General features: G+C 45.1%; 2 protein-coding genes across 3 annotated transcripts; both read left to right on the top strand.

Annotated features, from left to right (window-relative positions):
- Nucleotides 1-1,018: 1,018 nt before the first annotated feature.
- On the top strand, nucleotides 1,019-2,807 carry LOC100598260 (lysine-specific demethylase 4E). The gene has a single exon (XM_003253017.4). The coding sequence runs from the start codon at nucleotides 1,033-1,035 to the stop codon at nucleotides 2,557-2,559; it is 1,527 nt and encodes a 508-aa protein (XP_003253065.2). The 5' UTR covers nucleotides 1,019-1,032; the 3' UTR covers nucleotides 2,560-2,807.
- A 13,031-nt stretch (nucleotides 2,808-15,838) lies between these two features.
- LOC100587315 (serine/arginine-rich splicing factor 8) lies at nucleotides 15,839-16,750 on the top strand. 2 transcript variants are annotated; one of them, XM_012495888.2, is made up of 2 exons: nucleotides 15,839-16,272; nucleotides 16,510-16,750. In XM_012495888.2, exons 1-2 carry the CDS (start codon nucleotides 15,839-15,841, stop codon nucleotides 16,748-16,750), a joined length of 675 nt encoding a protein of 224 aa, XP_012351342.1. The 2 variants fall into 2 exon arrangements, with proteins under 2 accessions (XP_012351342.1, XP_003253510.1); XM_003253462.3 differs by having other exon boundaries at nucleotides 15,839-16,750.
- The last annotated feature ends 1,126 nt before the right edge of the window (nucleotides 16,751-17,876 follow it).

The following is a 17,876-nucleotide window of genomic DNA, read 5'->3' as shown; positions in this document are numbered from 1 at the left end:
CACAGAGTGAGGGTGAGGACAGGGGACTGGTCTCCCAAAGGAGTCCCGCTGACCTGGGTCTTTGGCACGAAATGTCTCAAGTGTCTGTGTGAAGACACCCCCAAACAGGCTTTGTGTGAGCAACAAGGCTGTTTATTTCACCTGGGTGCAGGCGGGCTAAGTCTGAAAAGAGAGTCAGCAAAGGGTGGTGGGATTATCATTAGTTCTTACAGGTTTTGGGACAGGCGGTGGAGTTAAGAGCAATGTTTTGGAGTCAGGGGGTGGATCTCACAAAGTACATTCTCAAGGGTTGGGGGAATTACAAAGAACCTTCTTAAGAGTGGGGGAGATTATAAAGAAACTTCGTAACCGTGGGGGAGATTACAAAGTACATTGATCAGTTAGGGTGGGGCAGAAACAAATCACAATGGTGGAATGTCATCAGTGAAGGCTATTTTCACTTCTTTTGTGGATCTTCAGTTGCTTCAGGCCATCTGGATGTGTTTCTGCAGGTCACGGGGGATATGATGGCTTAGCTTGGGCTCAGAGGCCTGACAATGTTAACATATCTTGATGTTACCATATATTTTAGTTTAGCTTAATGCTAGCTGAATATTTCTTTTGTCTGGTCATATACGTATTTTAAAAATATGAATATTCTGTATCTTTTGTTGTTGTTGTTTAGGTATATTGTTTCGACTTCCTAGAAGAGACCCCCAGGTACAGTGGGACACTAGCTGCTACTAGTGCACCCAAGCTTGAGAATCAGGAGAAGCCTCACAGTGACACCCCCAACTGAGGAAACTCGTAGAGCTGGGACATACTCTACTTCTTCAGAAAAATATATACTGACTAGAGTGGAGTCCCCCTGGGGGGTCAGAAAGCCAGCGAAAGATCTCACTTGTTCAAAAGTTCAAGTGTGAGTTACTCCCTCACAGATAAACCAAAGTATTCTGAAAAAACAAAGCGGAGAAAAGAAATTCCTCCCCAGCACTCTCAGGCATCTAGAGGACACCCAAGAACTTGGGAGTCAGCTGCTTCTTGTGTGCAGCCATGAAGTCTGTGCACTCCAGTCCCCAGAACACGAGTCATACCATCATGACTTTTTACCCAACCATGGAAGAATTTACAGATTTCAACAAATATGTTGCTCACATGGAGTCCCAAGGTGCACACCGAGCTGGCCTCGCCAAGGTAATTCCACCCAAGGAATGGAAAGCCAGAAAGACTTACGATGATATCGAAGACATCTTAGTAGCCACTCCCCTCCAGCAGGTGACCTCTGGGCAGGGAGGCGTGTTTACTCAATACCATAAAAAGAAGAAAGCCATGACCGTGAGGGAGTATCGCCACTTGGCAAACAGCAAAAAATATCAGACTCCACCACACCGGAATTTTGCAGATTTGGAGCAACAATACTGGAAGAGCCACGCTGGTAATCCACCAATTTATGGTGCTGATATCAGTGGCTCCTTATTTGAAGAAAGCACTAAACAATGGAACCTAGGACACCTGGGAACAATTCTGGACCTGTTGGAGCAGGAATGTGGGGTTGTCATCGAGGGCGTCAACACACCCTACCTGTACTTTGGCATGTGGAAGACCACGTTCGCTTGGCACACAGAGGACATGGACCTTTACAGCATCAACTACCTGCATCTTGGGGAGCCCAAAACGTGGTATGCAGTGCCCCCAGAACATGGCCAGCGCCTGGAACGCCTGGCCAGGGAGCTCTTCCCGGACACTTCTCGGGGCTGTGAGGCCTTCCTGCGGCACAAGGTGGCCCTCATCTCGCCTACAGTTCTCAAGGAAAATGGGATTCCCTTCAATTGCATGACTCAGGAGGCTGGAGAGTTCATGGTGACCTTTCCCTATGGCTACCATGCTGGCTTCAATCATGGCTTCAACTGCGCAGAGGCCATCAATTTTGCCACTCCACGATGGATTGATTATGGCAAAATGGCCTCTCAGTGTAGCTGTGGGGAGGCGAGAGTGACCTTTTCCATGGACCCCTTTGTGCGCATTGTGCAACCCGAGAGTTATGAGCTCTGGAAACACAGGCAAGACTTGGCCATTGTGGATCACACAGAGCCCAGGGTTGCAGAAAGCCAAGAGCTGAGCAACTGGAGAGATGATATAGTACTTAGAAGAGCTGCTCTGGGCCTGAGGCTTCTCCCAAACCTCACAGCCCAGTGTCCCACACAGCCTGTGTCCCCAGGGCATTGTTACAACCCAAAAGGCTGTGGCACTGATGCTGTGCCTGGATCCGCATTCCAAAGCTCTGCATATCATATCCAGACCCAGTCACTTTCCCTGGGGATGTCAGCCGGGGTTCTTCTCCCTTCCACTGGAAACTGGAGTTCTGGTCTTGGTCGTGCTCGTGGTCGAGGTCGAGGTCGAGGTCGCAGTCGTGGTCGTGGTCATGGTCATGGTTGTTGTACTCGAGAACTGAGGACTGAGGAGCCAACTGTTCAGGCTGCATCCAAGAGGCGCCTTTTAATGGGTACAAGGAGTAGAGCTCGAGGCCGCAGGCCTCAGCTCTCGCTTGCCAATGATTTGATGACAAATCTGTCCCTTTGAGTGGTGGCCTTCCGCATCTTGCCAAGGCTTCTGGCTGCTGCTGTGTCCCTGATCTTCAACTCCTGGGGCCCCCACTGGATCGTGCTGAAACCATGCACCCTGGCCCGTGCCCGCTATCCCTCAATAGCACTACAAGTAATCTCCCTGATGTTGTCTGCATGACTCTTCCCAATGTCATTGTGCCTTTGATTAAGTTTTCCAGGGACACTGGTGGGGACTGGAAATCACTGGTGAACATGGGCAAGGTTGTAGCAATGGACCACTCTTACAGCTCTAGGCTTCTGACCCCAACTAAGTTTTCCAGAATCTCCTGGGCTCCTGACTCATCTGCTGGGGCTAAAGACAGGCAGAGATACATCACCGAGTTTAGGGATATTTTCCTCCAATGCATGATCAATCCTCTGGACCCATGGCTATGGAATATGGTGACAAATGTCAGTGTCTCTCTTATCCCAACCCCAGGATCAGAGAAGATTCCTGCCAAGGACAATTGTAGCCTGGGTCTCTCCTCAGTGAAGATTCTTTACCTGCAGTAACTGACATTTCCAAGGCCCCCAGATGCTGTCTCCAACTGTGACAACCAGGGCTCCCAGAGGCTACTGAAGTCCCCTCCCCAAAGGTTGACATAGGATTTTGTAGTACCGCTCAGGGACTCTCTGTCTACTCCACATATTGCCTGTGGCCTTCGCCATGGCCAGATGCCATGGACAGCACTTGTTTCTGATGTCCCCCTTAGGATACCTCCCTTATAGTGCTATGGGTCCAGATCCCATGGTAATTTGAGCCCACATTGGATGATGCTGAGAATCTGACTGAGCCTCTCATTTTTACTTCTCATCTGGTCCTCTGTGTCTCTGACCCTGGATTCCACTGGACATTGCTACAACCCCAGTGAGGTTCAGGGCTTCTCACAATCCTTCAATTGCAACATGCCCTTTATCCCAGGCCACCATCCACTGCTCATGTACAAACTAGACCTTTTGACCAACTGAGTTACTTAGCCAGTTATGGTTTCAGAGGTATTTTGTAACTATATTGATGTTAACTAAATTTGCTGTCTCTAATGTATATCTCCAAAGAAAATAAAAGTCTTAATGCATGTTTTTAAAATTAGAATAATATAAAATAGATTTATCAAAAAGAAAGTGATTTAGAAAAGTGACTGAGATAAAAGAAGGGGAAACTATACCAAGCAAAAAACAAACATAAAAGTAGATTTACAGATCTTAATATCAGGCAAACCTGAATTGAGATCAAAGGTACATAGCATGGATCTTCACAATGCAAAATACTAAATTTCACAATGAAATTACAGCAGTCATGAATATTCAAGTAAGTTCGACAAAGTATAAATTATAGTAGATAAAAGACAAGTTTAAAGAAACAGATTAAAAGTAGGAACATTTAAGTCAACAGTATGGTTTGGATATGTGTTTCTGCTCAAATCTCATGTGAAATTTTAATCTCTAATGTTGGAGGTGGGGCCTGGTGGGAGATGACTGGATCACAGGGGTGGTATGTCATGAATGATTTAGCACTATCTCCGTAGTGCTATTCTTGTGATATAGTTCTAGGAGGATTTGGTTGTTGAAAAGTGTGTACCACCTTCCCCCTCTCTCTTCCTTCTACTCTAGCTATATATGATGTGCCTGTTTCCCCTTTCATCATGATTGTAAATTTCCAGAGGCTTTCCCAGAAGCAGAAGCTCCTATGCTCCCTGCACAGCCTGCAGAACTATAAGCCAAATAAAACTCTTATCTTTATAAATTACCCAATTTCAGGGATCTTTTTTTTGATGTAATTTCACTCTTGCCCAGGCTGGAGTGCAGTGGCTCAATCTCAGCTCACTGCAACCTCTGCCTTCTGGGTTCAAGCGATTCTCCTGCCTCAGCCTACTGAGTAGCTGGGATTACTAGTGCCTGCCACCACATCCAGCTAATTTTTGTATTTTTAGTGCAGATGGGGTTTAATCATGTTGGCCAGGCTGGTCTCAAACTTCTGACCTCAGGTGATCCACCTGCCTCAGCCTCCCAAAGTGCTGGGATTACAGCCATGAGGCGCCACACCCAGCCTTCAGGCATTTCTTTACAGCAATGTGTGAATGAAACAGTCACTCATCCAAGGCAGAAAAAAATGGAGAAATATAAGGATATGGAAAATTTAAACTACATTAACAATAAGGTAGTATTGACATACTAGATGATAGAAAATACTTCCTCTCTTCAAGTGCCAAAAATGCTAAATTTTCACAAAACAATAAATATCTATTATATGCATAAACTCTGCAGCAAGAAAGCCTGATTTTGTTCCCAAGTTTCTCTTATCAGCTTGTGTGACTTTGAAAATTACTTAACCTTATGACTCAGTTTCCTCAACATAAAATGAAGATAGCACCTACCTCATGTGTGTAGTTGACAGTTCTATGAATTAATATGTGCAATTTGTTAACATCAATGCTTGGGACACAATAGCATTATTGGAGTGTTTCTAGATGTAAAACTTAATAAAATACATAAAGAAATATATGAGATTCACTTACAATAGTGCTGAGGAAAATCTGCAGCCTTAAGTATTTTCTCCATCATATTCAAATAATGAAATTAACTGGATTAAACTTCTAATGTACAAGTTAGGAAAAGATAAACTGAAAGTAGTTGGAAGGAATTGATACATGTAAACACAGAAATTAATGAGTTAGAATAACTGTAAAATATATACTAAATCAACACAAAGCATTAACTTACTAGACAGAAAAAATGTAAGACATAAATTTCTGTGTCTGAAATATAGAGCAGAAGATCTGCCTATTCAAAAATGACAAGGATTAGACAAATTTGTAGAATTGTGTGACATCTTCATTTCTAGTATACCTAGGCCTTTAAAATGAGAGAGAAAAAATCATATTTTAAAATAAATACATATTGACAGAAAATCCTGATGAATTGCAGAATGAGAGAAAATGATGGACAAAACTTATTGAGGAACATCAATGTAAAAATTTTAACTTAAATATTAGCTAAGAGAATCTAAATATATTAAAAGAGTAACATGATGACTACATGGGATTTATTGCAGGAAGGTAACAATGGTTAAAACAAGGAAATCTGAAAATATAACTTATCTTGTAAATATATCCAGAAGTTATATGATTATGTTTATAGATGCTGATAGTCATTTGATAAAATTCAACAGTCAGTCTTGGTTTGCACTCACCCACAAGGAAACAATGAATCCTTCCATAAAATAAAATACAACATCATTTATCTAGTAGTGAGATATTTTAGACCCAAGCCACCATTTTCCTTAATGTGAGGTATTTGAGGCACTTCAGTCAATAATTTATGGAATTTGCACTATTAACCACTGACAATATTTTTAGAACTATAATTGATGGAAGGGAAGAGACAAAACTTATTTTGTTGTGGTTGCAGTTGATAAGGCTGAATGTGGGGAAAACTCAAGGAGGAGGTTAAACTTCTAAATGGTTTCTTTATGGCTACCATGCTGGCTTCAACCATGGCTTCAACTTCCAGGAGGCCATGAATTTTGCCACCATGGAATAGATCAATTCAGGCAAAGTGGAGTCTCAGTGCAGTGGTGGGAAAGCCATTGTGGGCATCCTGTAACCCAAGTGCTATGACCTGTGGAAACAGTCACTGGGGACAGTTGCGGACCCCATGGAGTCCAGGGCACACGCCAGCCTGGAGATGCCCACCTGGTGAAAGATCCGAGTGCTGGAGAGGACTAGCCTGGCCCCAGTCACCACCCATGTCAACAGGGTCATGACCCACACAACCTATGGCCTCGGGCTGTGGTTCCCATTGCCTTACCCTTGTGCCTGGTGTTCCCATGGCCTTTCCATCCTGCAATGATGCTTCCCAGCCCACGAACTTAGCCTGGACCCACTGCTCACCCCAGCTAGGCCAACCCTGGTCTGAACCCCTCAACTGACAGACGTGGCCATGGTCCTTGCCCTCTGTAACTAGGGGCACAGGAGCCAATACTCCAGGCTCCAGCCAGGAGGTGCCTCTTAATGGTCACCTCAGGCCCTGAGTCTAAGTCCTTGCCCACAGATGGAGCATTGATGAACAGGCCTGCACCACTAAGCCCAGGATACAGGATCCTGCCAAGGATTCTGGGTGCTGCTGGGACCCTGCCTCTGAGCCCATGGTCAGTCTTTGTACCTCACTGCTCTGCTATGTGAGGGCTTGTTGATATTGCTCACATTTACATCTCAGAATTTTGGGCAAATTTTCAGACCACTACAATTATAGAGCCTCTCAGTGCTGAGATAGCCCCTCTGGTGAGGCACCTGGGTGCTGCTGAGTATATTAATCATATATTCTTTATCCTGCAAGACCTTTTAATGTATTGACACTTCTACTTCTGTGTCACCAGCTGAGATTTCATCTATTGGACATGAGTGTCTCTGAGAATGAGGTCTTCCTGGGTTTGCTAGGAACTCATCTATCCCAGCGTCCCGGTTGCTGGAACAACTATGGAGGCTGCTGCACTTCTGAAGAATTCACAATGTGGTTCCCCTTCAATCTTCTTCCCTTACCTACTCCCGCCCCAACTCTCCCTTTCTAGCAAAACTAGCCTCTTATGACCAATTAGGTCAATAGAGTTAGAAAAAAAGTATCATCTTTCAGAGTCATTGAGGTATTCAAAATGTGATGTCACCAGTATTTGTTCACAAATGAATTAAAAGTCACCAAAATGTAAGATCTGACTTTCTTTCTAATATTGTATTTCAAAAAACTTGGAAAGGAGGTTATTCTCCATGCATTTTTCTTCATAATTAGTTGAAAACTTTTAAAGCAAAATGTACTTTATGGGCTGGTTACATTGTGTGGTGATGCTGAGCTCAGGGCATGGTTATGGGGTTCTGGCTGTCTGGCCAGGTGGGAGCACTGGGTTGCAGTCATACTTTGAGGCTAGCCTTATGCCCAGCCTGGTTCTCAGCTAAATAGCAGGACCCAAATTGCTGGGAAAGATGAGCAGACCTAGGCTGAAGGTGCCATTATCTGACTATCTTCTCTCCCAGGCTCCACTGCCTTTTCAAAGCTGTGTGTATATTTCACACTGGTAACTCATTCACTCAACCCAATATTGTCCCCAGATAAGTAAGCAAGGTTTCAATCAGGAATGTGTGCCGTATAGAAAGTAAAGAAGGATTGGACAACAGAGCAGAATGAGCTGGGGCTGGCTGAGTGGCCGGTCTCAGAAGGATTCACTGAGCAGGAGACTTTGGGGACCCAATTACAAAATGGGGAGGTCCAGAGCAGAATTCCCCGCTTGCAGGGACCAGCAAGTACAACGGACCTAGCATAGAAAGTGGTGAGTTTGTATTTCCAGGAATACAAAAGAAGCTTATTTGTGTCTGGGACATAGAGAGGAAGGAAGAGAGGCAGGGGGCAGAACATGGAGGGCCTTGTGTCTCATGTCAGGTGCATTATGTGGTGTTCCTTCAACTTGAAACGAGAAGGCATTAAAACAGCAGTGGAAAAGATGTGAATGACACATTTAAGTAATCAGCTTAGTTGTTCTGTGGAGAATGTGTGAGTGGGAGAAGCAATCAGACTATTTATAATACAAGTGAGAGTGACAGTTGCTTACACTTAATTGTTAGTATTGCAAATGCACAGAAATGGAAAAATTCAGAATATATTTTAACATTGAAAATGATAGTTTTGATGAAGAAGGAAACATTCAGAGAAGCAAACCACTCCCCACCTTAGTACCACCCTTCCTTAACTTCCCCACTCCCATCCAGAATTTCAGGAAGGCTGTAAATTTTGAAGCATGAGTAATCCAAACCTGGTGCTTGTCTAAAGTTCTCAATAAAGAGCAGAAAAACTCTTACCATCCTGTCTCTCCCATTCATTCATGCAACTTTCTCTTTCTTAACATAACAAGGAGTTTATTCTTTGGAAAATTCAAGCTGAGGGACAATATAGGGTCTCCAGGCATACAGGAGGATGGACTAAGATGCCTGGCTGAAAAGGGATTTAAGCTAATAGTGACATGGTGGAACCAAAGATGAAAGTACACTTCATTCACTGGAAGGGAGTAGCCCAAGAGAACTGCTGATCCCTGAGTACATCCTGCATGACCAAGGAATGAAATTTTATGTGATAGATAAAAGCTTCATTGGCCCTGGAGTGCAGTAAGCAGACAGTCTTCAGCTGCAGAGAGCTGCCTCACCCAAAGCCATGCCCCTTCCCACTTTGGCCCACATTTCATGACTGCTCAGTGCTGGAGCATAATCTTGGCCACCTTTGCTCAACTTAGCACATTGCTGAAGGGTCATTTGTGCTCCAGATTTGCCGAGACTATCTTTGGCCCTAATCCTCAGCTCCAATTTTCCCTGTGCTCAAACATGCTTCCTTCGTCTCCTTTTCTCAGATATGGATCCCAAGCACACTTGTTAAGAAAGATCTTGGTGCTGAAGTCTGTTCCATAATGGACTTGTCCTACAACTTTACTTCAGGTTTCATTGTGTTTCAAAAGCCTAATTTTCTTGAAAGAATAAAGAGTAGTCACCTCTACTGAAATCATAGTTCTTTGCATGGTTATTTAGTGATGTGAGGAGATAGAAATGGCCACATGAGAATTTCAGCTTTTAATTTATGGAATTATTGTTGTGACCCCTGGTGAAAACATGTCGCTTTGAACATCAGAAGTCACAAGGGCAAGAAGCAAACATCTTGCCATTGGCATGATGAATCAATACCAGTTTTACTCCTGGATTAACTGGAACCATGTACTCTGTTCTGAGCAAAACAGTATCATGTTCAGAGCAAGTGACTCTCACATACATTGCTTGTGGGAATGTAACATTATACAGCCCCACTGAAAAACTGTTTGTCAATGTTCTGTAAACTTGACCACTTATTTAGCCGTTCTCTTCCTGAGTATTTACCCAACCATTAAAAATCAGGAACTGTGAATAATCCACGTGTCTGAACAGATGAGTGGAAAAACTATAGCATATTAAATAGTATTCAGTTATAAAAAGCAATGATTCATTTTATATTCATTCCAAAAAAAAAAAAAGGCCAAAATAAGCTGTGCTCATAGAACTTAGGTCGTGGTTGCCTCTGGTGAGAGTGGGAATTAACTGGAAAGTTCTAGGCATGTGAGAATATTGTGGGGCTATGGGAATGTTCTGCATCTCATTTACAGTGATGATTACATGGGTGTATATAAGCTTAAACTGGAGGAATTGGCAGAGCAAGATAGTATAATAGAAGGCTCTAAATCAGATTTAGTCTGCCTTATATCAAATGGATCTAATAGATATTGACAGGACACTTCATCCACCAGTTGTAAAATACAGATTCTTTTCCTCAGCACATGGATCATTCTCAAGAATAGACCATATGTTAGGTAACAAAATATATCTTAAAAAGTTCAAAAATTCAAATAATACCAAGCATCTTCTCTGGACACAGTGGAACAAAACTAGAAATAGAAATAAGAGGAATTTTGGAAATTATACAAACACATACAAATTAACCAATATGCACCTGAATCTCCAGTAGGTCAATGAAGAAATTAGGAAGGAAATTGAAGAATCTCTTGAAACAAATCATAATGGAAACACAATATATTAAAACCTATAGGATACAGTAAAAGCAGTACTAACATGGAAGTTTATAGCTATAAGTCCCTACATCAAAAAAGAGGACAAACTTAAAATAAACCACCTAATGATGCCTCTTAAAGAAGTAGAAAGGTAAGAACAGAAATAATCCAAAATTAGTAGAAGAAAAGAAATAACAAAGATCAGAGCAGAAATTAATGAAATCAAAATGAGGAAAACAATGCAAAAGATCACTGAAACAAAGTTGTTTTGAAAAGTTAAACCAAATTGACAAACCTTTAGCCGATTAAGAAAAAGAGACAGAAGATCTAAATCAATAAAATCAGAAATGAAAAGGGAGGCATTGCAATAGATACTGCAGAAATTCAAAGTATCATTAGTGGCTACTCTGAGCAACTATATGGCAATAAGTTGAAAAACCTAGAAGAAATGCACAAGTTGCTAGACACATACAACCTACCAAGATAGAATGAGGAAGAAATCCAAAACCTGAATAGACCAATAACAAATAATGAGATCCAAGCTGTAATAAAAAGTCTCCCGGTAAATTAAAGCTAAGGATCTGATGGCTTCACTGCTAAATTCCACCAAACATTTATTTGTTTGTTTGTTTTTTTATTAATTTTTTTGCACACAAAACAATAAACATTTTCTAAAAATACAAACAAAAAGATGCGTATCAAACATATTAGGAAGGTTGCACATGGGAAGATGGGGAATAGAAATGGGGAGTGGGAATTAAAGAAAATAAATGAGAGAGGGACTTTATATGGATCAGTGATAATAACTCAATCCTCTATTTGACAAAGAAGAAGGAGAAGGAAGAGGAAGAAAAAGAAAGTGGGATAAAGGATCAGGAAGGGAGGAAAATAGAAAAAATTAGAGTATGACTCCAGGGTGGACCTGTTTTGTTGTCACTGGGTTGGTTGGTTGGTTTGTCTGTTGTATTTTTCATGTTTCCCCATGTTGGCCAGGCTGGTCTCGAACTCCTAGCCTGAAGTGATCAACCCGCCCCGGCCTCCCAGAGTGCTGGGACTACAGGCGTGAGCCACCACGTCCAGCCCCCACATTGCTTCTGGCCTCCGTGGTAGACCTCCCAGACGGGGCGGCCAGGCAGAGGCACTCCCCACGTCCCAGACGGGGCGGCCGGGCAGAGACACTCCTCGCTTCTTCCCAGACGGGGCGGTCGGGCAGAGGCACTCCTCACTTCTTCCCAGACGGGGTGTCCGGGCAGAGGCGCTCCTCACTTCTTCCCAGATGGGGCGGCCGGGCAGAGGCGCTCCTCACTTCCCAGACGATGGGTGGCCGGGAAGAGGCGCTCCTCACTTCCCAGATGGGGCGGCCGGGCAGAGGCGCTCCTCACTTCCCAGATGGGGCGGCCAGGCAGAGGCGCTCCTCACTTCCCAGACGATGGGTGGCCGGGCAGAGGCGCTCCTCACTTCTTCCCAGACGGGGCGGCCGGGCAGACGCACTCCTCACTTCCCAGACAGGGCGGCCGGGCAGAGGCGCTCCTCACTTCCCAGATGATGGGTGGCCGGGCAGAGGCGTCCCTCACTTCCCAGACGATGGGTGGCCGGGCAGAGGCGCTCCTCACTTCCCAGACGGGGCGGCCGGGCAGAGGCGCCCCTCACTTCTTCCTAGACGGGGCGGCCGGCAGAGGCGCCCCTCACTTCTTCCCAGATGGGGCGGCCGGGCATAGGCGCTCCTCACTTCCCAGACGGGGCGGCCGGGCAGAGGCGCTCCTCACTTCCCAGATGATGGGCGGCGGGGCACAAGCGCTCCTCACTTCCCAGGTGATGGGTGGCCGGGCAGAGGCGCTCCTCACTTCCCAGACGATGGGTGGCCGGGCAGAGGCGCTCCTCACTTCCTAGACGGGGCGGCCGGGCAGAGATGCTCCCCACCTCCCAGACGGGGCGGCAGCCGGGCAGGGGCTGCAATCCCAGCACCCTGGGAGGCCAAGGCAGGCGGCTGGGAGGCGGAGGCTGCAGCGAGCCAAGACCACGCCACCGCACTCCAGCCCGGGCAACACCGAGCACCGAGTGAGCGAGACTCCGTCTGCAGTCCCAGCACCTCGGGAGGCCAAGGCGGGCAGAGCACTCGGGGTCAGGAGCTGGAGACCAGCCTGGCCAACATGGCGAAACCGCGCCTGCAGCCAAAGGAGAAAAAGCAGGCAGCGGTGGTGGCGCGCGCCGGCAATCCCAGGCAGCCCTCAGGCCGGGGCAGGAGAATCACCGGAGCCGGAGGCAGGAAGTCTGCAGGGAGCCGACTAGATTCCAGCCTGGGCCACAGAGGGAAGAAAAGGAAAGAATAAAGAAAGAAGGAAGGAAGGAAGGGAGGGAGGGAGGGAGGGAGGAAGGGAGGGATTCCACCAAACATTTAAAGAACTCATACCAGTCCTACTCAAGCTATTCTGAAAAGTAGAGGAAGAGGAATTACTTACACATTCATTTTATTTTTTTTCTGAATATTTTTGACCTATAGTTGGTTGAATTCACTGATGCTGAGCCCAGAGGTTACAGTGGGCTGCCTGTATTCTTTTTTTTTTCACTTTTTATTTTGTTTTTAATTGATACATAATAATTGTACATTATTTGTGGGGTACAGAGGGAAGTTTCGATATATGTGTACAATGTATGATGATCAAATCATGGTGTTCAGCATATTCATCACCTCAAACATTCACCATTTCTTTGTGGTGAGAACATTCAGCCCCCTCTTTTCTAGTTATTTAGATATTTAGAAATATACACTATAATATCATTTACTAGAGTCACCCTATTGTGCTATAGAACACCAGAACTTACTCTCATCTAACTGTAATTTTGTACTCTTTTTTTTCCTGAAGACATGCCAGTTTTATTAATTTTTTTTTTGCATACAAAACAATAAACATTTTCTAAAAATACATACAAACAAAAAGATGCATATCAAACATATTAGGAAGGTTGCACATGGGAAGACGGGGAATAGAAATGGGGGGTAGGAATTAAAGAAAATAAATGAGAGAGGGACTTTGTATGGATCAATGATAATAACTCAATCCTCTATTTGACAAAGAAGAAGGAGAAGGAAGAGGAAGAAAAAGAAAGTGGGATAAAGGATCAGAAAGGGAGGAAAATAGAAAAAATTAGAGTATGACTCCAGGGTAGACCTATTTTGTTGTTGCTGGGTTGGTTGGTTGGTCTGTTATATTTTTCATATGTTTCGCCATGTTGACCAGGCTGGTCTCGAACTCCTAGCCTCAAGTCATTAACCCTCCTCGGCCTCCTAGAGTGCTGGGACTACAGGCGTGAGCCACCACGTCCAGCCCCCACATTGCGTCTGGCCTCCGTGGTAGACCTCCCAGATGGGGCGGCCGGTCAGAGGCGCTCCTCACTTCCCAGACGGGGCGGCCGGGCAGAGGCACTCCTCACTTCCCAGACGGGGCGGCCCGGCAGAGGCGCTCCTCACATCCCAGACGATGGGTGGCCGGGCAGAGGTGCTCCTCACTTCCCAGACGGGATGGCGGGGCAGAGGCGCTCCTCACCTCCCAGACGGGGCGGCCGGGCAGAGGCACGGGCTGCCTGTATTCTATGACGAGGGATCCATTCACAGATAAGAGGACACATGAGCTCCAGTATACACGTCCAAGCGTGTTCTGAGCAACACTGTAAGAGGCCAAGGTGGAAACAATCCAAATGCCATCAACAGCAGAAACATTTATACTATTGGACACCTTATAGCAGGCAACAGGACCAAGTACAGCTACACGGAACAACATAGATGAGGGAAATGAAACAAACAAAAAAACCCATTCAACTTCATAAAGCACAATTCTATTTATATAAGGTTACATAACATTTTTAAAATGAGCAACATTTTAGTAAATTTATTTAGAATTCTTCTGCAGAGGGGTTTTGTCTCTTCTCTCCAATTTGTTAAATTTACTCATTTATTCATAACAGCGTGAACTCGCAGGTATTTATTTTATTCTTTGGATTATAATTCAATAATATTTTAGTTATTCTGTTGCTTAACTTGTTTAAGATTTGGCCATTGGGAGCTGTTTTCATTGGTTCTTGTGCTCTTCTAATATAACCCCATAAATGTTCTTACATAACCTCATCAATACTTTTGTTTGTTTTGTGTTTACCACATTCTTATTTTCCAACACTCCAAGATGGCTATAGGCTCTTTCTATATTTCCTGCACAGGTCTAGAAACTTTATTTCTTCATAAGTATTGCCACACCTTTTTTTTTTTAACATTATCAGATTGCAGTTTTATTAATCATCTTTAGTCTAGATTGCATTTTGTTTATTTATAATTCTATCATTGTTTTAATATTTCATGTTGTTTGTTTTTATTTACTAATTGCTGGATTTCAACACAAAGATTTATAGATTTTTAGAAAATATGGATATTAATTTTCAAATAAATATAGTCAGATTCAGTTTTTAAATTTTTGACCTTTAATTTTATTTCAACAAGGTCAAGATTATGCTCAATTTATTAACTTATGGAATTGTAACTGATATTTATTTGTAGCTGCACTGGGAAATTTTTGTAAACGTGTTCTACATATTGAAAAGCATTTTCCATTTGGTTTTTGGTAGTTGCAGGTTACAATGATCACAGTTTTAAGTTTGTTTTGCAAATTCTATAGCTTTTTTTTTTGACAGAGTCTCGCTGTCCACCAGGCTGGAGTGCAGTGGTGCCATGTCGGCTCACTGCAACCTCCACCCCCAGGGTTCAAGCGATTCTCCTGTCTCAGCCTCCCCAGTAGCTGGGATTACAGGTGCCCTCAACCACGCTTGGCTTATTTTCTGTATTTTTAGTAGAGACAGGGTTTCACCATATTGGCCAGGCTGATCTCGAACTCCCGACCCCAGGTGATCCATGCGCCTTGGCCTCCCAAAGTGCTGAGATTACAGGCGTGAGCCACCGCACCCAGCTAAATTATATAGCATTCCTAACTTTGTTCTCTGCACTATTGGTTTCGATTAAAATGCTGTTACATTAAAAAAAAAAACCAACATCTCCTATCATGATTGCAGACTTTTCAGTTTTACCATCTAAGTCTGAGTCTTGGCTCTCTGTGTGTCAGTGCCATGTGGTTAGGTGCATAAAGTTCATTACTGTAATACTGTAATATTTTCCTATGACATTTCATTAACTATAAAATGTGCTTCTTTGATCATATCAATACACTGGATATTAATATTGCTACCCTAGGTTCCTTTTGTTTAATATTTGTCTGGATTGCCTGTTCCCATAAATTGACTTTTAATCACAGCGTTGTTCTAAGATTGATTTAAAATGCAGAATAAAAGGGAAGGTTATGGGAGGGTGGGACGTCTAATGCAAACCCAGCCCAGTGATTACATTAGCTGGGCGCTGATTAGGTTAGGATGTTGCCCAGGTATAAAGCCAGGATCTTCGGGACCTGGCTTCATTTGGAGTTCAGCTACCAAGAGGAAACCTTCCTCTGGGTCCTGGAGTATTTGGCCTGAAATTGGGAATTTGGGAATTGCTGCTCCAGAGCGCTCCCTGCGGAGCTCCGCAGCCCGCCTCTCCCCCAGGTCTCTCCCGGCGTCCCCACGCGGGGCGCAACCGCGAGAGAGGAACGCAGGTCGCCCCGCCAGCGCCCAGTGCAGCGCCAGTTTCCGGGCCAGGACTGCTCTCCGAGCCATGAGCTGCGGCCGCCCCCCTCCCGACGTGGACGGCATGATCACCCTTAAGGTGGACAACCTGACCTACCGCACCTCTCCCGACAGCTTGAGGCGCGTGTTCGAGAAGTACGGGCGCGTGGGCGACGTGTACATCCCGCTGGAGCACCGCACCAAGGCGCCCCGGGGCTTCGCCTTCGTCCGCTTTCACGACTGGAGCGACGCGCAAGACGCCGAGGCCGCCATGGACGGGGCGGTGCTGGACGGACGCGAGCTGCGGGTGCAAGTGGCGCGCTATGGCCGCCGGGACCTGTCTGGCAGCAGCCAGGAAGAGCCACGCGGCAGGTCCTGGGGCGGCCGCTACGGACGGCGGAGCCGCAGCCCCAGGGGGCAACACCGCAGCCAATCCCGGGGTCCCAGCTACTCTAGGTCCCGCAGCAGATCTCACTATGGGGGGTCTCGCTATAGCAGGTCTCCCTACAGGAGATCTCGCTACAGCCGATCTCCCTACAGGAGATCTCGCTACAGCCGATCTCCCTACAGACGATCTCGTTACAGGGGATCTCGCTATGGCCGATCTCCCTACAGTCGATCTTACAGCCGGCATCACTACAGCCGATCTCCCTACAGGGACTCTCACTACAGGGAATCTCGCTACAGGAGGTCTCCCTACATCCGGTCTTCCCGCAACAGATCTCCCTACAGCCGCTCTCACTCGAAGTCTGGGTCTCGCTCTCGATCTCCATCAACCTCCAAATCCAGCTCTCCGCGAAGATTCAAGTTCTCCTCCGTCTCCAGATCTTGCTCACGGTCCAGGTCTAGATCTACGTCCGGGAATCCTCCCCCCACATCCGAGAGGGAATCCAAGTCCAGGTCGCAATCCAAGAGTCCTCCCAAGTCTCCTGAAAGGGAAAAAGGACAAGTGCCCTCCTAGGAAAATGATCATCAGCTAACGCGTGATGGAGGACTTGGGGAAAAGGACTCCATACTCAGTCCATGGAAGCAGAGTCACTGGAAGAAGCGACTGCCTAATGAAACGGTTGTGTGACATTTGGTCTACCTTTTTTACCAGTTTGAAGCGTTGCATCAGATGGCAAGATTCATTTTATGTGCCATTTTGTTGTTTTCACATTTTCTTGTAATTTAGTGAGGTGAACGACTTTAGATTGGATTTGGATATTTGAGGGGAAAATTTATATTTGTCTTTTTTGTGTGTGTTTTATTTTTGAGATGTAGTCTAGCTCTGCTGCCCACGCTGGAGTGCAGTGGCGCCATCTGCATCTTCCACCTCCTGGGTTCAAGCAATTCTCAGGCCTCAGCCTCTGGAGTAGCTGGAATTACAGACGCCAGCCACCATGGAGGGCTAATTTTTGTATTTTTGGATTTTTAGTAGAGACGGGGTTTCGCCATGTTGGCCAGCCTGCCCTCGAACTCCTGGGCTCAAGTGATCTGCTCACCTTGGCCTCCTAAAGTTCTGCGATTACAGGTGTGAGCCCCTTCGCCCAGCGTATATTTGATTTTATAGTGCTGATATTTTTGGTTTGAAATGAACAGGTTGGTAACCTAATTTGTGGCCTCCTGTGTCTTAAGAAATGTGTGCAGCCATTACACACAGACCAACGCTGTCACGACATTGCCTCAGAACTGCCTTCATTCCTTAAAGTTAAAAACTTACAAAAGGCAGTATAAATGTCTATGTGTAATGTTATTACCTTTAAATCTAACTGGTAATGTGACCCAAATTTGTATAAAGATTTTTCAGGTGGAAAGACCAGGTTTTGAGCAAACACAATTCTAATCTCTTCTGTGTTTTTGTGTACCAGGCCCGCTGCATAGCAGTTGAGTGATGCTGGTTAGCTGTTAAGGTGGCCTGCTGCAGTGCAGAGTGCTGAGCTGTTTCCTGTTTTCTTCTGATTGCTCCTGAAAAAAGAAGCCCTGTCCTGAAGAACAAATGGCTGTTCAGTTTATTAAAATGCCTGTCAACTGCCCTTCCAGTCACCAAGGCCTGGAAGAGAAATAATACAGCATGCAGTGAGCACATCTAGCTGATATAATAATCA

This window comes from Nomascus leucogenys, chromosome 15 (genome assembly GCF_006542625.1).
Source record: "Nomascus leucogenys isolate Asia chromosome 15, Asia_NLE_v1, whole genome shotgun sequence".
Classification (NCBI taxonomy): domain Eukaryota; kingdom Metazoa; phylum Chordata; class Mammalia; order Primates; family Hylobatidae; genus Nomascus; species Nomascus leucogenys.
This window is presented reverse-complemented; position numbering and strand designations above follow the sequence as displayed.